Below are 20,965 nucleotides of genomic sequence, written 5' to 3'. Positions count from 1 at the left end.
TTACGTAATCCACCTTTAAGTTTGCAAAGCTTCATCTGCTTCAACAGACACTGCAGTGAAAAGCTGGATGTCTGGACACAGAGAGGGATGTTTCATTACCGAGGAGTGGTCTCTGCCTGATGATGTCTAAATATGAAGAAGACGATGAAGATGACGGCTCTAAATTCATACTTATGACACCGTTTTTTTTTTTGTTTTTTTGTTTTTTTGTGGTTTATCACGTTGTTAAAGAACACTGTCTATGTGCATTTCCCAGTGGAGAGAGGGTCAGGTAAAGTTCATGATGGATTTTAGCTTCAGTTCGACATCATACGTCAGATATCTCCAACTTTTATGAGCCGTGTTTTTTACAGAAACACGTGGTGTCAGCTCTCCAGCCTGCTGGTAGACAGACGATGATCTGGTTCCAAAGGTTCCCGTTTGTTCCTGTTCTCTGAACATCATCTATGTGGACAGTTCTTTCTACACAATCTGACCTTCAAACAAAACAAAAATCTGCTCCGATCCACGGAAACATTTAGCGCTCGACCCAACCCGACGCTGGAGACCAGGTCCAGGATCAGGTCTGCATCACCAGGAGGCAGCACAACCTCTAGAAATCCTCTGGCTAAGCCAGCATCTCAGCAGGCTGCCTGACTGGTTTCTAATCCTGAGCTATACTGGGTACGCTGGAATGACAGGTCTATTCTATCAGCCGCTGCAGTGTGGAAGCTACAGCATGCGGATGCAGAGGACGCGTGCCGCCATGCTTCCTCTGCAAAATACTCACGGAGGCACGGCGACCTGAAGCTAACTGCCTGCAAACACAACGGTAAATAAATCGTTATTAACACTAATAAATATTATAATAATAATAAATATATGTTGCACTCTTACGGAGTGCAAGGAGATGACGTCAAGGAGAAACGGGAATTTACAACTTCCAAGTGAGGAGGTTTATTTTATCTGAACTTCTTACAATAATAAAGGAAATGTGTGTTTTTTGGATCATTTCTTTGTTTTAACGATAATAATAAATATTTGTAAAGTCTGTTATTTCCATGTTAACAAAGTTTCATCTGGAAGGAAACTTCAGCTGAAATCCTGCCTGAAGACAGTGGCAGCTTGGTGCTCCTTCATGTCTTTTAATACCAAAATAAAAGCACAAAAACTTTTTTTTTTCTTCAAAAACAAAGATGTTTCCCAGTTCCAGCTTCTTTTCCATGAGGAAATCAAATAATTTAGTTTCAATATATTTTAATACCAAAATAAAAGCAATAAAATGTATTTTTTCAAAGAAAAAAAAGCAAAGATAAGAATAAAAAGTTGATTTTTAAGGATTCCAGAGAGAAACGTTAAACATATAAATGTTCTTACCTCCTCTGAATCCTGCTTCGGGGAGGATTTCACGGAGCCTCTTGATGATAAAGTCTGAAAGATAAAGAGTAAAATTTATCACCATTTTTTTTTTTTAAATCAGCTTCTAATGACCTGCTGCGCTTTCAGCTGAGAAGCCTTTAACGTTGCTGGAATGACGTGGACGCATCAGAAGTCCCAAATAAGAAGATCATGTCGCCGTAAACACAGAGTACCGGCAGTGTGTGTGTGTGTGTGTGTGTGTGTTTTTACACCAGTGATTCTCGCTGTTAATTCAACAAGAGCCGAACTCAATATACTAAGACAAGAGGAGAGCCGCTTTTTCCAAAATAAACTTTTAGCCAATTCAGTCAGAAAATCACCCTGATTTAAGTTGCTGTTTCCATGGGAACCAATTTCTTCAGATCTGGTGTGTGAATACGCTAACACTGAAGCAGAATGGTCCTGTCTGACAGACAGAGAGGTCTACAAGCTGGACCTCGCAGCTGTTCTGCAGTACTTCCCAGCCGCAGCTCGATGTTCATGAGTTCCAACTCCAAGTTAAAAACAAGCTTTCTGTCGCTGTCCAGAGAACTGCTTTGTTTGCCGCCATCTTCCCAGGGAGGAAACGCCACTTGTTGCGTTTTTATGTCTCGTCAGAGCTGTGAGAACACAAGCGGTTCAGCTGATTCAGTGTTCAGATGAAATCACCATCGGTTTGAGAAAAGGAGTTGTAGCTCTGTAAAATCTGTTGGCTTTGACACTTCTCATTCAGAATAAGGTGTAAATATGGATCATTTTCATTCTGAAAGAACGTTCAAACCGATTGCAATCAAATGAAATCCTGTAGTTTATGTTAAACTGGAGATAAAATGTGGGTTTATCAGATTCACATCTCACTGTGTTTAGTTTTCATTTCAGTGTGCAGCAGCAACAGTGAGGATTTTCCCCTGAATTTATTCACCTTTCTGACATGTTTCCCTGGTTAAAACACAGGAGAAAGTGAAACGTGATTCTGGTTGTGAGCTCACCTCTCGCTCTGCTTCAGAAACTATGATGACAAAATTGTCAGGAAAGACTCCTTCCTGTCCTCCAGCCTCCCCTCGCCACCAGCCTGGCTCTCCTGTGTCCTAGAGAGGAGAAGAAAAACTATTTAAATGTAGTTTTCTGGGATTTGTTTCCATCCAACGGCTGAGATAAAAATCAATGAAAGCTTAAAGAAACGACTCCCTGCAAGCGCCACTAGATGGCAGCAGCTTCCTGGGAGACGGAGACAGGAAACTGAAGCACATCATCATGTTGGACGTCTCTTGAGCCGTGACATAACAACCTCCGAGTCAGCGTTCGCACATGACGACATGTGGGAGGCAGCTGAGGTGAAGAGACCAGCCTGAGCGTTACTATGTGGCTCCTGCAGGGATTCTGGACCAGTTTTCTGGATTAAATTAGTCTTCTGGGATCACTGGGTCAGCAGTTCTACAATGCAGACGTGCTGTTTTTACTTGGCTTGTAACGACCTATGCTGGTGTTTCTGAACAAACGTTGAGTTACAGTTAAATACAGGATCTATTACACATGTTTACCTATTTTATATACTTCAAAAGCGTCATGGTGAAACACTGAATACACCACCTTGTATGTAAAGAGGCAGCAGGGAGTCCATGTCTGCTCTTAGTCTCAGATTCAGTCAAAGTTCTGCGGTCATCTGGACAGTCCGGTCCCATTTCTGCTAACAGGTCCAGCTCAGGACGATATGAGAAAGAGTGCTCTCTGTGTCTCCAAAGGCAGAAACCTGAAAGGGGACCAGAATACCTGCTCCCAGACAATCTTGTTTTTTTTGGGATCCTTCTGTTGGGGTGCAAATCTTACCGATCTGACCCTGAAGGGTGGAGTTTGACACATGATGGTCCTTTATTTTCCTCCTTTGTTACCGTGTCGCGTTCTCCGTTATAATTCCATCCCAGTGTTGTGACTGATGCACCTATCGCTACCCAGCTGACAGTCGTCCTACCAGGTTAGGGTTCAGTTGGCAGTGGAAAGACTTCAGCCTCTGTGGTGCCTGGATTCTGCCTTGTTACAAGTAAGCAAGGCTCAGTACAGACTTTTTGGAAATGAACTGAGATTATTGACTGGATTTGTTTCAATTTTCTTCAGTTAAACAAAAAACAAAACCAAGGTGATGGACTCAAAGACCAAACTTTCAAAGAGGTTCAATCTACACACATAAAAACCAGAAACCAGGCCAGAAATCTGGGTGTAGTGATGGACTCAGACCTAAAACCACAAACCAGGCCAGAAATCTGGGTGTAGTGATGGACTCAGACCTAAAACCACAAACCAGGCCAGAAATCTGGGTGTAGTGATGGACTCAGACCTAAAACCACAAACCAGGCCAGAAATCTGGGTGTAGTGATGGACTCAGACCTAAAACCACAAACCAGGCCAGAAATCTGGGTGTAGTGATGGACTCAGACCTAAAACCACAAACCAGACCAGAAATCTGGGTGTAGTGATGGACTCAGACCTAAAACCACAAACCAGACCAGAAATCTGGGTGTAGTGATGGACTCAGACCTAAAACCACAAACCAGACCAGAAATCTGGGTGTAGTGATGGACTCAGACCTAAAACCACAAACCAGACCAGAAATCTGGGTGTAGTGATGGACTCAGACCTAAAACCACAAACCAGGCCAGAAATCTGGGTGTAGTGATGGACTCAGACCTAAAACCACAAACCAGACCAGAAATCTGGGTGTAGTGATGGACTCAGACCTAAAACCACAAACCAGGCCAGAAATCTGGGTGTAGTGATGGACTCAGACCTAAAACCACAAACCAGACCAGGAATCTGGGTGTAGTGATGGACTCAGACCTAAAACCACCAACCAGACCAGAAATCTGGGTGTAGTGATGGACTCAGACCTAAAACCACAAACCAGACCAGAAATCTGGGTGTAGTGATGGACTCAGACCTAAAACCACCAACCAGATCAGGAATCTAGGTGTAGTGATGGACTCAGACCTAAAACCACAAACCAGACCAGAAATCTGGGTGTAGTGATGGACTCAGACCTAAAACCACAAACCAGGCCAGAAATCTGGGTGTAGTGATGGACTCAGACCTAAAACCACCAACCAGATCAGGAATCTGGGTGTAGTGATGGACTCAGACCTAAAACCACCAACCAGACCAGAAATCTGGGTGTAGTGATGGACTCAGACCTAAAACCACCAACCAGGCCAGAAATCTGGGTGTAGTGATGGACTCAGACCTAAAACCACAAACCAGACCAGGAATCTGGGTGTAGTGATGGACTCAGACCTAAAACCACAAACCAGACCAGGAATCTGGGTGTAGTGATGGACTCAGACCTAAAACCACCAACCAGATCAGGAATCTAGGTGTAGTGATGGACTCAGACCTAAAACCAGAAACCAGGCCAGGAATCTGGGTGTAGTGATGGACTCAAACCTAAAACCACAAACCAGGCCAGAAATCTGGGTGTAGTGATGGACTCAGACCTAAAACCACAAACCAGGCCAGAAATCTGGGTGTAGTGATGGACTCAGACCTAAAACCACCAACCAGATCAGGAATCTGGGTGTAGTGATGGACTCAGACCTAAAACCACCAACCAGGCCAGAAATCTGGGTGTAGTGATGGACTCAGACCTAAAACCACAAACCAGGCCAGAAATCTGGGTGTAGTGATGGACTCAGACCTAAAACCACCAAACCAGGCCAGAAATCTGGGTGTAGTGATGGACTCAAACCTAAAACCACAAACCAGGCCAGAAATCTGGGTGTAGTGATGGACTCAGACCTAAAACCACAAACCAGACCAGAAATCTGGGTGTAGTGATGGACTCAGACCTAAAACCACCAACCAGGCCAGAAATCTGGGTGTAGTGATGGACTCAAACCTAAAACCACAAACCAGGCCAGAAATCTGGGTGTAGTGATGGACTCAAACCTAAAACCACAAACCAGGCCAGAAATCTGGGTGTAGTGATGGACTCAAACCTAAAACCACAAACCAGGCCAGAAATCTGGGTGTAGTGATGGACTCAGACCTAAAACCACCAAACCAGGCCAGAAATCTGGGTGTAGTGATGGACTCAGACCTAAAACCACCAACCAGATCAGGAATCTGGGTGTAGTGATGGACTCAGACCTAAAACCACCAACCAGACCAGAAATCTGGGTGTAGTGATGGACTCAGACCTAAAACCACCAACCAGGCCAGAAATCTGGGTGTAGTGATGGACTCAGACCTAAAACCACAAACCAGACCAGGAATCTGGGTGTAGTGATGGACTCAGACCTAAAACCACAAACCAGACCAGGAATCTGGGTGTAGTGATGGACTCAGACCTAAAACCACCAACCAGATCAGGAATCTAGGTGTAGTGATGGACTCAGACCTAAAACCAGAAACCAGGCCAGGAATCTGGGTGTAGTGATGGACTCAAACCTAAAACCACAAACCAGGCCAGAAATCTGGGTGTAGTGATGGACTCAGACCTAAAACCACAAACCAGGCCAGAAATCTGGGTGTAGTGATGGACTCAGACCTAAAACCACCAACCAGATCAGGAATCTGGGTGTAGTGATGGACTCAGACCTAAAACCACCAACCAGGCCAGAAATCTGGGTGTAGTGATGGACTCAGACCTAAAACCACAAACCAGGCCAGAAATCTGGGTGTAGTGATGGACTCAGACCTAAAACCACCAAACCAGGCCAGAAATCTGGGTGTAGTGATGGACTCAAACCTAAAACCACAAACCAGGCCAGAAATCTGGGTGTAGTGATGGACTCAGACCTAAAACCACAAACCAGACCAGAAATCTGGGTGTAGTGATGGACTCAGACCTAAAACCACCAACCAGGCCAGAAATCTGGGTGTAGTGATGGACTCAAACCTAAAACCACAAACCAGGCCAGAAATCTGGGTGTAGTGATGGACTCAAACCTAAAACCACAAACCAGGCCAGAAATCTGGGTGTAGTGATGGACTCAAACCTAAAACCACAAACCAGGCCAGAAATCTGGGTGTAGTGATGGACTCAGACCTAAAACCACCAAACCAGGCCAGAAATCTGGGTGTAGTGATGGACTCAGACCTAAAACCACAAACCAGGCCAGAAATCTGGGTGTAGTGATGGACTCAGACCTAAAACCACCAACCAGGCCAGAAATCTGGGTGTAGTGATGGACTCAGACCTAAAACCACAAACCAGACCAGGAATCTGGGTGTAGTGATGGACTCAGACCTAAAACCACAAACCAGGCCAGAAATCTGGGTGTAGTGATGGACTCAGACCTAAAACCACCAACCAGATCAGGAATCTGGGTGTAGTGATGGACTCAGACCTAAAACCACAAACCAGACCAGAAATCTGGGTGTAGTGATGGACTCAGACCTAAAACCACCAACCAGACCAGAAATCTGGGTGTAGTGATGGACTCAGACCTAAAACCACCAACCAGACCAGAAATCTGGGTGTAGTGATGGACTCAGACCTAAAACCACCAACCAGGCCAGAAATCTGGGTGTAGTGATGGACTCAGACCTAAAACCACAAACCAGACCAGGAATCTGGGTGTAGTGATGGACTCAGACCTAAAACCACAAACCAGACCAGAAATCTGGGTGTAGTGATGGACTCAGACCTAAAACCACCAACCAGACCAGAAATCTGGGTGTAGTGATGGACTCAGACCTAAAACCACCAACCAGACCAGGAATCTGGGTGTAGTGATGGACTCAGACCTAAAACCACCAACCAGGCCAGAAATCTGGGTGTAGTGATGGACTCAGACCTAAAACCACCAACCAGGCCAGAAATCTGGGTGTAGTGATGGACTCAGACCTAAAACCACAAACCAGGCCAGAAATCTGGGTGTAGTGATGGACTCAGACCTAAAACCACCAACCAGGCCAGAAATCTGGGTGTAGTGATGGACTCAGACCTAAAACCACAAACCAGACCAGGAATCTGGGTGTAGTGATGGACTCAGACCTAAAACCACAAACCAGACCAGGAATCTGGGTGTAGTGATGGACTCAGACCTAAAACCACAAACCAGACCAGAAATCTGGGTGTAGTGATGGACTCAGACCTAAAACCACCAACCAGGCCAGAAATCTGGGTGTAGTGATGGACTCAGACCTAAAACCACCAACCAGACCAGGAATCTGGGTGTAGTGATGGACTCAGACCTAAAACCACCAACCAGGCCAGAAATCTGGGTGTAGTGATGGACTCAGACCTAAAACCACAAACCAGACCAGAAATCTGGGTGTAGTGATGGACTCAGACCTAAAACCACAAACCAGGCCAGAAATCTGGGTGTAGTGATGGACTCAGACCTAAAACCACAAACCAGACCAGAAATCTGGGTGTAGTGATGGACTCAGACCTAAAACCACAAACCAGGCCAGAAATCTGGGTGTAGTGATGGACTCAGACCTAAAACCACCAACCAGATCAGGAATCTGGGTGTAGTGATGGACTCAGACCTAAAACCACCAACCAGACCAGAAATCTGGGTGTAGTGATGGACTCAGACCTAAAACCACCAACCAGGCCAGAAATCTGGGTGTAGTGATGGACTCAGACCTAAAACCACAAACCAGGCCAGAAATCTGGGTGTAGTGATGGACTCAGACCTAAAACCACCAACCAGATCAGGAATCTGGGTGTAGTGATGGACTCAGACCTAAAACCACAAACCAGACCAGAAATCTGGGTGTAGTGATGGACTCAGACCTAAAACCACAAACCAGGCCAGAAATCTGGGTGTAGTGATGGACTCAGACCTAAAACCACCAACCAGGCCAGAAATCTGGGTGTAGTGATGGACTCAGACCTAAAACCACAAACCAGACCAGGAATCTGGGTGTAGTGATGGACTCAGACCTAAAACCACCAACCAGATCAGGAATCTAGGTGTAGTGATGGACTCAGACCTAAAACCACAAACCAGACCAGAAATCTGGGTGTAGTGATGGACTCAGACCTAAAACCACAAACCAGACCAGAAATCTGGGTGTAGTGATGGACTCAGACCTAAAACCACAAACCAGGCCAGAAATCTGGGTGTAGTGATGGACTCAGACCTAAAACCACCAACCAGATCAGGAATCTGGGTGTAGTGATGGACTCAGACCTAAAACCACCAACCAGACCAGAAATCTGGGTGTAGTGATGGACTCAGACCTAAAACCACCAACCAGGCCAGAAATCTGGGTGTAGTGATGGACTCAGACCTAAAACCACAAACCAGACCAGGAATCTGGGTGTAGTGATGGACTCAGACCTAAAACCACAAACCAGACCAGGAATCTGGGTGTAGTGATGGACTCAGACCTAAAACCAGAAACCAGGCCAGAAATCTGGGTGTAGTGATGGACTCAGACCTAAAACCAGAAACCAGGCCAGGAATCTGGGTGTAGTGATGGACTCAAACCTAAAACCACAAACCAGGCCAGAAATCTGGGTGTAGTGATGGACTCAGACCTAAAACAACAAACCAGGCCAGAAATCTGGGTGTAGTGATGGACTCAGACCTAAAACCACCAACCAGATCAGGAATCTGGGTGTAGTGATGGACTCAGACCTAAAACCACAAACCAGACCAGAAATCTGGGTGTAGTGATGGACTCAGACCTAAAACCACAAACCAGGCCAGAAATCTGGGTGTAGTGATGGACTCAGACCTAAAACCACCAAACCAGGCCAGAAATCTGGGTGTAGTGATGGACTCAAACCTAAAACCACAAACCAGGCCAGAAATCTGGGTGTAGTGATGGACTCAGACCTAAAACCACAAACCAGACCAGAAATCTGGGTGTAGTGATGGACTCAGACCTAAAACCACCAACCAGGCCAGAAATCTGGGTGTAGTGATGGACTCAAACCTAAAACCACAAACCAGGCCAGAAATCTGGGTGTAGTGATGGACTCAAACCTAAAACCACAAACCAGGCCAGAAATCTGGGTGTAGTGATGGACTCAGACCTAAAACCACAAACCAGGCCAGAAATCTGGGTGTAGTGATGGACTCAGACCTAAAACCACCAAACCAGGCCAGAAATCTGGGTGTAGTGATGGACTCAGACCTAAAACCACAAACCAGGCCAGAAATCTGGGTGTAGTGATGGACTCAGACCTAAAACCACCAACCAGGCCATAAATCTGGGTGTAGTGATGGACTCAGACCTAAAACCACAAACCAGACCAGGAATCTGGGTGTAGTGATGGACTCAGATCTAAAACCACAAACCAGACCAGGAATCTGGGTGTAGTGATGGACTCAGACCTAAAACCACCAACCAGACCAGAAATCTGGGTGTAGTGATGGACTCAGACCTAAAACCACCAACCAGGCCAGAAATCTGGGTGTAGTGATGGACTCAGACCTAAAACCACCAACCAGACCAGGAATCTGGGTGTAGTGATGGACTCAGACCTAAAACCACAAACCAGACCAGAAATCTGGGTGTAGTGATGGACTCAGACCTAAAACCACCAACCAGACCAGAAATCTGGGTGTAGTGATGGACTCAGACCTAAAACCACAAACCAGGCCAGAAATCTGGGTGTAGTGATGGACTCAGACCTAAAACCACCAACCAGGCCATAAATCTGGGTGTAGTGATGGACTCAGACCTAAAACCACAAACCAGACCAGGAATCTGGGTGTAGTGATGGACTCAGATCTAAAACCACAAACCAGACCAGGAATCTGGGTGTAGTGATGGACTCAGACCTAAAACCACCAACCAGACCAGAAATCTGGGTGTAGTGATGGACTCAGACCTAAAACCACAAACCAGGCCAGAAATCTGGGTGTAGTGATGGACTCAGACCTAAAACCACCAACCAGGCCAGAAATCTGGGTGTAGTGATGGACTCAGACCTAAAACCACAAACCAGACCAGGAATCTGGGTGTAGTGATGGACTCAGACCTAAAACCACAAACCAGACCAGAAATCTGGGTGTAGTGATGGACTCAGACCTAAAACCACCAACCAGACCAGAAATCTGGGTGTAGTGATGGACTCAGACCTAAAACCACAAACCAGACCAGGAATCTGGGTGTAGTGATGGACTCAGACCTAAAACCACAAACCAGACCAGGAATCTGGGTGTAGTGATGGACTCAGACCTAAAACCACAAACCAGACCAGGAATCTGGGTGTAGTGATGGACTCAGACCTAAAACCACCAACCAGGCCAGAAATCTGGGTGTAGTGATGGACTCAGACCTAAAACCACAAACCAGACCAGGAATCTGGGTGTAGTGATGGACTCAGACCTAAAACCACAAACCAGGCCAGAAATCTGGGTGTAGTGATGGACTCAGACCTAAAACCACAAACCAGACCAGGAATCTGGGTGTAGTGATGGACTCAGACCTAAAACCACAAACCAGACCAGGAATCTGGGTGTAGTGATGGACTCAGACCTAAAACCACCAACCAGACCAGAAATCTGGGTGTAGTGATGGACTCAGACCTAAAACCACAAACCAGGCCAGAAATCTGGGTGTAGTGATGGACTCAGACCTAAAACCACCAACCAGATCAGGAATCTGGGTGTAGTGATGGACTCAGACCTAAAACCACCAACCAGACCAGAAATCTGGGTGTAGTGATGGACTCAGACCTAAAACCACCAACCAGGCCAGAAATCTGGGTGTAGTGATGGACTCAGACCTAAAACCACAAACCAGGCCAGAAATCTGGGTGTAGTGATGGACTCAGACCTAAAACCACCAACCAGATCAGGAATCTGGGTGTAGTGATGGACTCAGACCTAAAACCACAAACCAGACCAGAAATCTGGGTGTAGTGATGGACTCAGACCTAAAACCACCAACCAGGCCAGAAATCTGGGTGTAGTGATGGACTCAGACCTAAAACCACCAACCAGGCCAGAAATCTGGGTGTAGTGATGGACTCAGACCTAAAACCACCAACCAGACCAGGAATCTGGGTGTAGTGATGGACTCAGACCTAAAACCACCAACCAGGCCAGAAATCTGGGTCTAGTGATGGACTCAGACCTAAAACCACCAACCAGATCAGGAATCTGGGTGTAGTGATGGACTCAGACCTAAAACCACAAACCAGACCAGAAATCTGGGTGTAGTGATGGACTCAGACCTAAAACCACAAACCAGGCCAGAAATCTGGGTGTAGTGATGGACTCAGACCTAAAACCACAAACCAGACCAGAAATCTGGGTGTAGTGATGGACTCAGACCTAAAACCACAAACCAGACCAGGAATCTGGGTGTAGTGATGGACTCAGACCTAAAACCACCAACCAGACCAGAAATCTGGGTGTAGTGATGGACTCAGACCTAAAACCACAAACCAGACCAGGAATCTGGGTGTAGTGATGGACTCAGACCTAAAACCACCAACCAGACCAGAAATCTGGGTGTAGTGATGGACTCAGACCTAAAACCACAAACCAGGCCAGAAATCTGGGTGTAGTGATGGACTCAGACCTAAAACCACAAACCAGACCAGGAATCTGGGTGTAGTGATGGACTCAGACCTAAAACCACAAACCAGACCAGGAATCTGGGTGTAGTGATGGACTCAGACCTAAAACCACCAAACCACTGCTGTTGTTGAGTAAACTTGCCTTGACTTGTGGTCAGTCTGTTCCAAAGTTCCATAAGTAACTTTATGATCTTAAAATTCACGTTTGACTCATTTTGAGGACATAACATTTACTGTGGACGTTCCTGAAACCACCATCGCCCCATGGCATCCCAAGGCTGAGAAGCCTCCTTTCAGTGCGGTCCAGCCTGGAGAATCACATTGCTCAGCATCCATTTTGCATCCTATCAGTTCTCTGAGCGCTCTCCAACGAGTAAAAGTCAGTCAGATGTTTAGTCAAATCTTATCTGTTGTTCTGTGTTCCCGCTCTTTTCCGCTCTTCCTCCTCCATGTGACTTGTGACGGGATGTGTTGCTGGCATATATGGTTAACTGGGGGCGTCTCCGAATGTGAAAACCCAGTCGCCAGCATGATGCTTTAGCGTAAGGACAGTTTAAGGACAGTTCAGTCTTACTGGATGTGCATCAAGCTGACCCCTGGAAGTTTGACAAAAACAGGATTTTTTTGCACTTCTGCACATTATTAATGAGATCATTAGGATGAAATTTAGAACAGTCTTGACAAAAGGTCGGAAAACGATGGCGTCACGATGGCCATGATGCGTCTTTCCCCTCAGAGTTTTTTCCAGTTGGACCAGTTTGTACAGAAAAAAAATTAATTAAAAATGATCTGGAAAAATGAATATCTCTATATATTGGAGAGGTTCTTTGCTATTAGCCTTGATCGGCCTGGGTTAAGATAAAACATTTCATTTGGACCAACGTGGCTCCATTTTAAGCCCGCCACAGTCCAGCGAGCGTATGAAGCTTACCTTGCTCAGTATGTGGATGATGTCTCCCTCCTTCAGCGTCAGCTCGTCTTCACTGTTGGCTTCGTAAGAGAAGGTGACTTTACAGAACTCTTTTGCTGAGGAAACCAAAACACTGGCATCTGTGATGAAGGGAAACAAAGTACAGAGGTTTACATGTGAAAGTAACAGAATGTTTAAGACTAAAATCCTTGTAACTGTCACTGATTACACCTGTTCACCACTCAGTGCTGCTGGCGACACATTTGGATTTCATTACTTCTGACTTCATTTACCAGCATCAGCTTCAAACAGGCTTTTCCAGTAACAGCAGAGCACAACCACGTTGGAAATGTTCTGTACCGAAGCGCCTCAGAACAGATTCTCACGTTGTTCGTTTGGAAATGACTCAGCAAAAAAAACCATGACTGCAGCATTTCAACTGGGCAACCAGTCTGGCAGCATTCCTACTTCCAGAAACATGGATGTTGCAGTTCTGCTGTCAGGAGATCATCCAGGTGAAGTACTGTCCAAAGTCGGTCTGCGAGGGACGCTTTCCTGCAGGTTTTCAGTGTATCCCTGCTTCAACGCGCCTGACTCAAATGAAATGGATCTAACAGCCTGTAAAGGTCTGCAAAATGACCCACGATAGCTGTGTTGGAGCAGGGATGCATGGAAACCTGCAGGATTGTGGCCCTGGACAACCGGAGCAGGACACTTCGGACTTTTCAGACCCGGTTTGTCTCACGCCCGGCGTTGCGTGGGAGAGGTCTCCAGCGTGTCTTACCTCTGGGTTTGCCGTCTCCGTCCGCTCTCTGCGAGTCGGTCATGTTGGGATGGGCGGGCTTTGGAGCTGATGGCAATGATGGGACTGGCTAAAATGAAGCAAAGCAAACAGATGGACGTGACTTCTCAAACATGGGTGGACATGGCGCTGCGTGAGGCGGGGTCTCTTCTACGTCAAGTCTGACTGAACTGAAAACATGTTGAATGATCGGAGCATGTTTTGTCATGGGCGGTAGATGAATGACGTTGGGAATCATGAGGTTGAGTCAATCAGAGGGGAAGAAGTGCCACACACATTGTTTTAAAAGGCTGCTGGAGTCCAAAAGAGGATTCTTGATGCTGCGGAGAGAAGAATGAGAGCATGCTACAGAAATGGAAGTACATGAAGCGAAGCGAGGGAGGCAGAGTTAGTGGTGAAACTGTGTGAAGGCTGTTATGAAGAGAGGAGAAGAAGAAAGGAAAGGTAAGCTCTACAGCGAGTCGTGTCTACACCACCAGTTAGAAACAACTTGTGTTTAGTAAATCTGTTTCTCTCTAGGTCTGGAATGAGATCCTGAATGAGACCCTGCCAAAAGTGGACTAGATTTAGTATCTCTTCATGGATTTTGTTGGTAAGTTTTTACTTCCTGTTTCAACGGCTCCTAAAACGTGAGATTTTCACGCATCGTGACTAAAACGCCGGCAGAAGCAGGAGGGAAACGAGAGGGTTTGAGGCCTTCTGATTGGGAGGACTGCTAGAGGAAGGGCGACTCGTCAGATAAAGAGAAACTATGGAGCTAAACACACAAAGACGGAGATGCACCGATCCACCTTTTAAGGGTTCCAAGCTAATATCTGAAATTTGGATTTTAGCCGATTGGGCTGGGCGATATGACCAAAGTCTCATGTCCCGATATCGCTCATTTTATTTCCCCATTACGATATAAAACTGTGTGTAATGTTGCGTCAGTCATCAGTTATGTATCAGATGTTGCTAGGCAACAACAGCAGGGGGAACTATGGCCATATGGATGCTTTTGCTGGTTTACTCTATTCTTTATTCTGGATTCTTTATCCTGATTCCTGCGCAGGTGATAAAATGAGTTAGTTGTGTCGGAGTCCGTTGTTGGGACTGTGAGCTAGTCTGTTGTCGGTTCCACATCGGTCTTTTATATCCAAACTGCATCCATGCGACAGAAGTTTCCCTCTGTTACGAACAAGCTCATCAGTTTGGGTTGGCTGCTCATCTTTTAGTGCAGCGTTTTCCAACCACTGTGCCGTGAGAGACCAACAGATTTGCCGTGAGAAATGATCCAGTTTCACCTGACTGGTCTGAAAAGCAGCTCTGTGCTCATCCAGGTCCCAGGTGAAAGATCATATAATTCCTTTTTCTTCTGTTAATCTTGTTTCTATTGAAGGCTACTTTGACAAGATGGACTTTATATTAATAATATGGGTAAAAAAAACCCAACATTTTGGTTTGTGGTGTGCCTTGTGAGTTTTCAGTGAAAAGCCTCGGCTCAAATAAGGTTGAAAAACACCGTTTTAGGGAATTATCTGCTCTGAAACACGTCTGCTACCGTCCTTCTCCAGGTTTCTTCATGTATTGCAGCGTGCCGTAAAGCGCATCTTGACGTAAAATAGTGCAGTAAAGCACCTAAACAATAGCGCCTTGTATGAAACGGACATTTTCTATCGTCCAACCGATTTATATCGTCATATCGCCCGGATCAATCTTCCGATACTAAATCTGTTTACGTGAAACTGATTATGATTAAATTCATGTGATATAATTATATTGTAATAATATTTTATTGTATAATAATTTTATTAGCTTGCAGTGAAGCACACATCACTCGCTGCTTAATAACATCAACAGTAGCGTTAGCTTCTAGAGGAGGGAAATTGAATCATAAAAATCGTATTTCGGGATTTTTTTGCGTCAATTTTAAAATAAATGTTTTTGTTGAAAAAAATCAATTTAAATACAAATAATTCCTCATAAAATTTTTGTGATTTTTATTGTTTTATTAATCTTTTAACTTGTCTTCTTGGGCATTATGGCAGCAGAATGATGGTCTGGCTACTGGGTTGTTTTTTCTTCATTTAAATAAAAAAAAAAAAAAAAAAAAAAAAAAAACAAGCCATAAAAGTTTTAGACTTTTTTTTTTTCTTTTTTACAAAAATCAGCAATATTGAAGAATCATGAGAATCGCAATTTAAATTGGATCAGTGCCCAAAATATCTGAATAAAGTCAGGACAAAGGCATATGATTGCAGCCCTGTTAGCTTCCCTAGCTGCTCATGGCTAGCTCCTCATATCACCCATTTCTCCCAGTACATGTTAAACAGCTGAACAGTCACAACCAGTGTCCCAACTTGCAGCGCCTGGAGGGAAATATGACAACAATGGCCTCCTGGCTGCTTAGAAAAAACTCTGTCATAAGTAACTAAAAGATGCATTTAAAGATGTCAACGTACAGTTTTTACAGGTTGTTGTCGTTTTATTACAGCAGATAAAGCAGGAATCATCACCCCATACTGGTGAGCAGAGTGTGTGTGTGTGTGTGTGTGTGTGTGTGTGTGTGCACCAGTAGATTAGTGTGTGTGACTACGCTACAACACACAGCTAAAGATCAGAGATGTTATCAGCGGATCAGGAAGACGGACGGAGTGTTATGTGGCTCCTGACTCTGAAACTTACTTTTTCTTTCCTCTCCTCTTTTTCTGGACTCGGCAGTCGAACTTTTAGTTTCACCGACCCCTCTTTGAAAATGTCTCCAAAGCCGACTCCGCGGACCTTCTTGGGCAGGGTTATGACTCCGTTCCCGGAGGCAGGCTGGGGCGAGGTGGGCGTGCTGCTGGCGTCGGCTGCACTTCCATCTGAGAGGAGAAACAATGGCAGGCAGACACACGCGGAGGTTAAAGCAGTGGTTCCCAAACTTTTTCTGCAGGGCCCCCTTTTCATCAATAATGTGGAGCCCCCCCACCCATCACGTGGACCACAGACACATACTAAGAAATGCCTCCTTAGTTTTAGTATTGTAGGTATCTATAATAAAAATCGTGTCAGTGCTATTATCCATTCTTCTGTGTAAGTATAAAACATTTTAAACCAGGAATCTCTACAAACGACTTCAGGTGAGTGAAGTTTACTATGAGACGATGCTGATTTAGTAAAACAACTTTTCTATATATAACAGTTTATTTCTAAAGTAACCTGCAGGCTTTTCTTTGTGTTCAGGATGAAAAGTCCCCAAGTGGTGCTGGAACTTCTTTGGCTTCATACTTCATTATATTAGATGATAATATTTTGGTACATGCAGAAGACTGCATTCTCATTATTACCCACCATTGATTATTATTATTACTGGTCAAGCTGGGACAGATATGCTCCATCTTAGTTTGTTCTCTTTTTTTACTACTTGAAGTCTCTCTTGTTGATTTATCATCATTTCCTATGAGTACTTTTACAAATTCATCCATTGTAAAAACTCCCAAGTTTTATTTAGCCTTGCCGTGCCCCCCCTGTGATAACTCTGCCCCCCCCCCGGGGGGAATGGTTCTGTCGTGTCTGTAAAGGGGTGCTATGATGGTATTTGGAGTTTTCTGAGCTTTCTACAGTGTTACAGTGTTGAATCCTCATCAGACATGTGAACGGCACTGTTTTTTATCACCTAAACGCATGTTTGAGTTTGAGTTTGAGTTCCAGCACTCTCTCCGTTCGGTTTCCATGGCGACGAAAAACGTGTCGTTTTAGAGAGTCTTTTCTACTTGGAAATCCTTGTGACGTCCCGGGGGATAAGGTTCGGTGATTGGTTTCCTTCTACTGGTTAACAAGGGCAATCCACTCGTTTTGCCCACAGGCTGATCTGACAGCCTGCGGAGAGGGTCGGTCTGAAGTAAATAAAGCCATTTGTGACAATAACTCCATCAATCCCAGCTCTTCGGGTTTCAGAAATGAAAAATAAATTAGCCTGAAATGCACATAATAGTTCCACTTTAAGGACAAATGGGACATAAAACTGTTCTATTGTTTCATAACAATATCTGGTCTGACAAGTCATTTTAAATAAAAGCTAAAAAACTAAACAATAAATATGACTGCAGGAGCATCGATGAGGGGTCGGCAGCCCAGTGGGAGACAGGTGGACCCCTCCCTAAAGAAGGAGGAGTCCCACTCTCGGTCTGGAATGAGATCCTGCCACAAGTGGACTGGTTTTAGTACCTCAGGCTCTTGTTGTGGACTGAGAGAAGTGGGAGGCGGACAGGAGGGTCGGTGCAGAGTCTGCGTCAGGCTTACGTAACTTCCCTCACCATGGTAACCAGCTGTGAGCAGTAACTAATAACAACAAGCAGCTAAAACGACGTTCCAGCGTAGGGTGTCTGGTTCTACCAGTAACGCTCTCCTCTGACGGCCCATTCCCAGACGGACCTTCCCTCTGTGTCCCGCATCCCCCTGTGTCCCGCATCCCTCTGTGTCCCGCATCCCTCTGTGTCCCGCATCCCTCTGTGTCCCGCACCCCTCTGTGTCCCGTATCCCTCTGTGTCCCGCATCCCTCTGTGTCCCGCATCCCTCTGTGTCCCGCATCCCTCTGTGTCCCGCATCCCTCTGTGTCCCGCACCCCTCTGTGTCCCGCATCCCTCTGTGTCCCGCGCCCCTCTGTGTCCCGTGTCCCTCTGTGTCCCGCACCCCTCTGTGTCCCGCATCCCTCTGTGTCCCGCGCCCCTCTGTGTCCCGCATCCCCCTGTGTCCCGCATCCCTCTGTGTCCCGCATCCCCCTGTGTCCCGCACCCCTCTGTGTCCCGCATCCCTCTGTGTCCCGCACCCCTCTGTGTCCCGCGTCCCTCTGTGTCCCGCGTCCCTCTGTGTCCCGTATCCCTCTGTGTCCCGCGTCCCTCTGTGTCCCGTATCCCCCTGTGTCCCGTGTCCCTCTGTGTCCCGTATCCCTCTGTGTCCCGTGTCCCTCTGTGTCCCGTATCCCCCTGTGTCCCGCGTCCCTCTGTGTCCCGTATCCCCCTGTGTCCCGTGTCCCTCTGTGTCCCGCATCCCCCTGTGTCCCGCGTCCCTCTGTGTCCTGCGTCCCTCTGTGTCCCGTATCCCCCTGTGTCCCGCGTCCCTCTGTGTCCCGTATCCCCCTGTGTCCCGTGTCCCTCTGTGTCCCGCATCCCCCTGTGTCCCGCACCCCTCTGTGTCCCGCATCCCTCTGTGTCCCGCACCCCTCTGTGTCCCGCGTCCCTCTGTGTCCCGCGTCCCTCTGTGTCCCGTATCCCTCTGTGTCCCGCGTCCCTCTGTGTCCCGTATCCCCCTGTGTCCCGTGTCCCTCTGTGTCCCGTGTCCCCCTGTGTCCCGTGTCCCTCTGTGTCCCGTGTCCCTCTGTGTCCCGTGTCCCTCTGTGTCCCGTATCCCTCTGTGTCCCGTGTCCCTCTGTGTCCCGTATCCCCCTGTGTCCCGCGTCCCTCTGTGTCCCGTATCCCCCTGTGTCCCGTGTCCCTCTGTGTCCCGCATCCCCCTGTGTCCCGCGTCCCTCTGTGTCCTGCGTCCCTCTGTGTCCCGTATCCCCCTGTGTCCCGCGTCCCTCTGTGTCCCGTATCCCCCTGTGTCCCGTGTCCCTCTGTGTCCCGTATCCCTCTGTGTCCCGCGTCCCTCTGTGTCCCGTATCCCCCTGTGTCCCGTGTCCCTCTGTGTCCCGCATCCCCCTGTGTCCCGCGTCCCTCTGTGTCCTGCGTCCCTCTGTGTCCCGTGTCCCCCTGTGTCCCGTGTCCCTCTGTGTCCCGTATCCCCCTGTGTCCCGTGTCCCCCTGTGTCCCGTGTCCCTCTGTGTCCCGTATCCCCCTGTGTCCCGTGTCCCCCTGTGTCCCGTATCCCCCTGTGTCCCGTGTCCCCCTGTGTCCCGTGTCCCTCTGTGTCCCGCGTCCCTCTGTGTCCCGCATCCCTCTGTGTCCCGCATCCCTCTGTGTCCCGTGTCCCCCTGTGTCCCGTGTCCCCCTGTGTCCCGCACCCCTCTGTGTCCCGCACCCCTCTGTGTCCCGCATCCCCCTGTGTCCCGTGTCCCCCTGTGTCCCGTGTCCCTCTGTGTCCCGTATCCCCCTGTGTCCCGTGTCCCTCTGTGTCCCGTGTCCCTCTGTGTCCCGTATCCCCCTGTGTCCCGTGTCCCCCTGTGTCCCGTGTCCCCCTGTGTCCCGTATCCCCCTGTGTCCCGTGTCCCTCTGTGTCCCGTGTCCCTCTGTGGGTTTGTAGGCGTGGGGAAATCGAAACGAAAAATAGAAAATCTGGATTCTTTGCTTTACAATTTAAAACTACAGTTTTTTCTGAAAAAAAATCTATTATTTTTTTAAATAAATAAAAATAATTCATTCTAAAATTTTTGTTCTTCTTATTGTTTTTATTGATCTTTAACTTGTCATCTTGGGCGTTCTAGCAGCAGAACAATGGTCTGACTACTGGCTGGTTTTTTCTCATTCAAATCAAGTAAAACAAAGTTTTACATATTTTTTTTTATTTTTAATCTACAAAAATCAAGAAGAATGATGAAAATCGCAGTTTAAACCGAATGGGGACAAAAGCATGTGGTGGTTTGGTGTGTTTTTCTGGCTAACCGGATGCGTGCAGCGCTGCAGCGGACGGCTACCAGCTGACATGAAACCAGCAGCAGAAAGAAGCTGCTGTGATGAGTTTAATGGCACGCAGACTGCCTCTTTTATCACTGATCTCATCATGATCTTGTCCGACGCCATCTTGTTTGCTGTTTTCTGAAATGTGAGCGTCGTGCTGCCCACCAGAGATATGCAGACAGGGATGTGCGACTACGTTTAACAGATGGAGCATTAATTATTTTATTTATTTCTCTCCACATGAAGACACAAGCAGACGAAGCCTGCTGCCCGTCTCCAGTCCTTATGGGGGGTAATATGGTCAGTGTGAGTCTTACAGACGCGTCCCCACCACAGCAAATGGAGCAATACAACTGGAAATCATGGGACCAGCGTAAGGAACAAAGAAAAACATGAAGACGACGACGTTTACATCTTTTACAGCGGAAACCATCTCGTGACCGCAGCCTGAGAACCACTGCAGTAGAGGATGTCCCACGTTATGGACACATGGAGACACCAGGGACACCCCAAGACGTCGGAAAGATGCGCTCAGAGAGCGTCTGGGAGGAACCAGACGAGGCGTCTCCGCCATCGGGTCAGGATGGGTGACCCAGGGGTGACGTGTTCTGGGTCAGTTCCACCAGGAAGAGGTCTTGAAGAAGACCGGGACCTGCTGGAGGGACGGTGACTCCTGGCCGGTTTGGGACCCCCTGAATAAGTCTGAAAACGTGGCAGAGCACAACGTATCCTTCCTCTACTGCCCAGAAGCTTCATATTCGGTTGTTTGTGACGCTTCATCCACATCTAAACACACGGAGAGATTTTCTTTCAGG

At 47.1% G+C, this 20,965-nt stretch overlaps 1 protein-coding gene across 1 annotated transcript in view; it reads right to left on the bottom strand.

Moving 5' to 3' along the window:
- The window catches only part of cd2ap (CD2-associated protein), an 84,683-nt gene that overhangs the window by 30,094 nt on the left and 33,624 nt on the right, over positions 1-20,965 (bottom strand). Inside the window, exons 6-10 of the mRNA XM_079255991.1 lie at positions 16,240-16,418; positions 13,558-13,645; positions 12,795-12,913; positions 2,367-2,465; positions 1,357-1,410 (exon numbers count right to left, since the gene is read on the bottom strand). Coding sequence (XP_079112117.1) covers positions 1,357-1,410; positions 2,367-2,465; positions 12,795-12,913; positions 13,558-13,645; positions 16,240-16,418 — 539 coding nt within the window. The remainder of the gene's footprint in view (positions 1-1,356; positions 1,411-2,366; positions 2,466-12,794; positions 12,914-13,557; positions 13,646-16,239; positions 16,419-20,965) is intronic.

This window comes from Telmatherina bonti (assembly GCF_933228915.1).
Source record: "Telmatherina bonti genome assembly, chromosome: 16".
Classification (NCBI taxonomy): domain Eukaryota; kingdom Metazoa; phylum Chordata; class Actinopteri; order Atheriniformes; family Telmatherinidae; genus Telmatherina; species Telmatherina bonti.
This window is presented reverse-complemented; position numbering and strand designations above follow the sequence as displayed.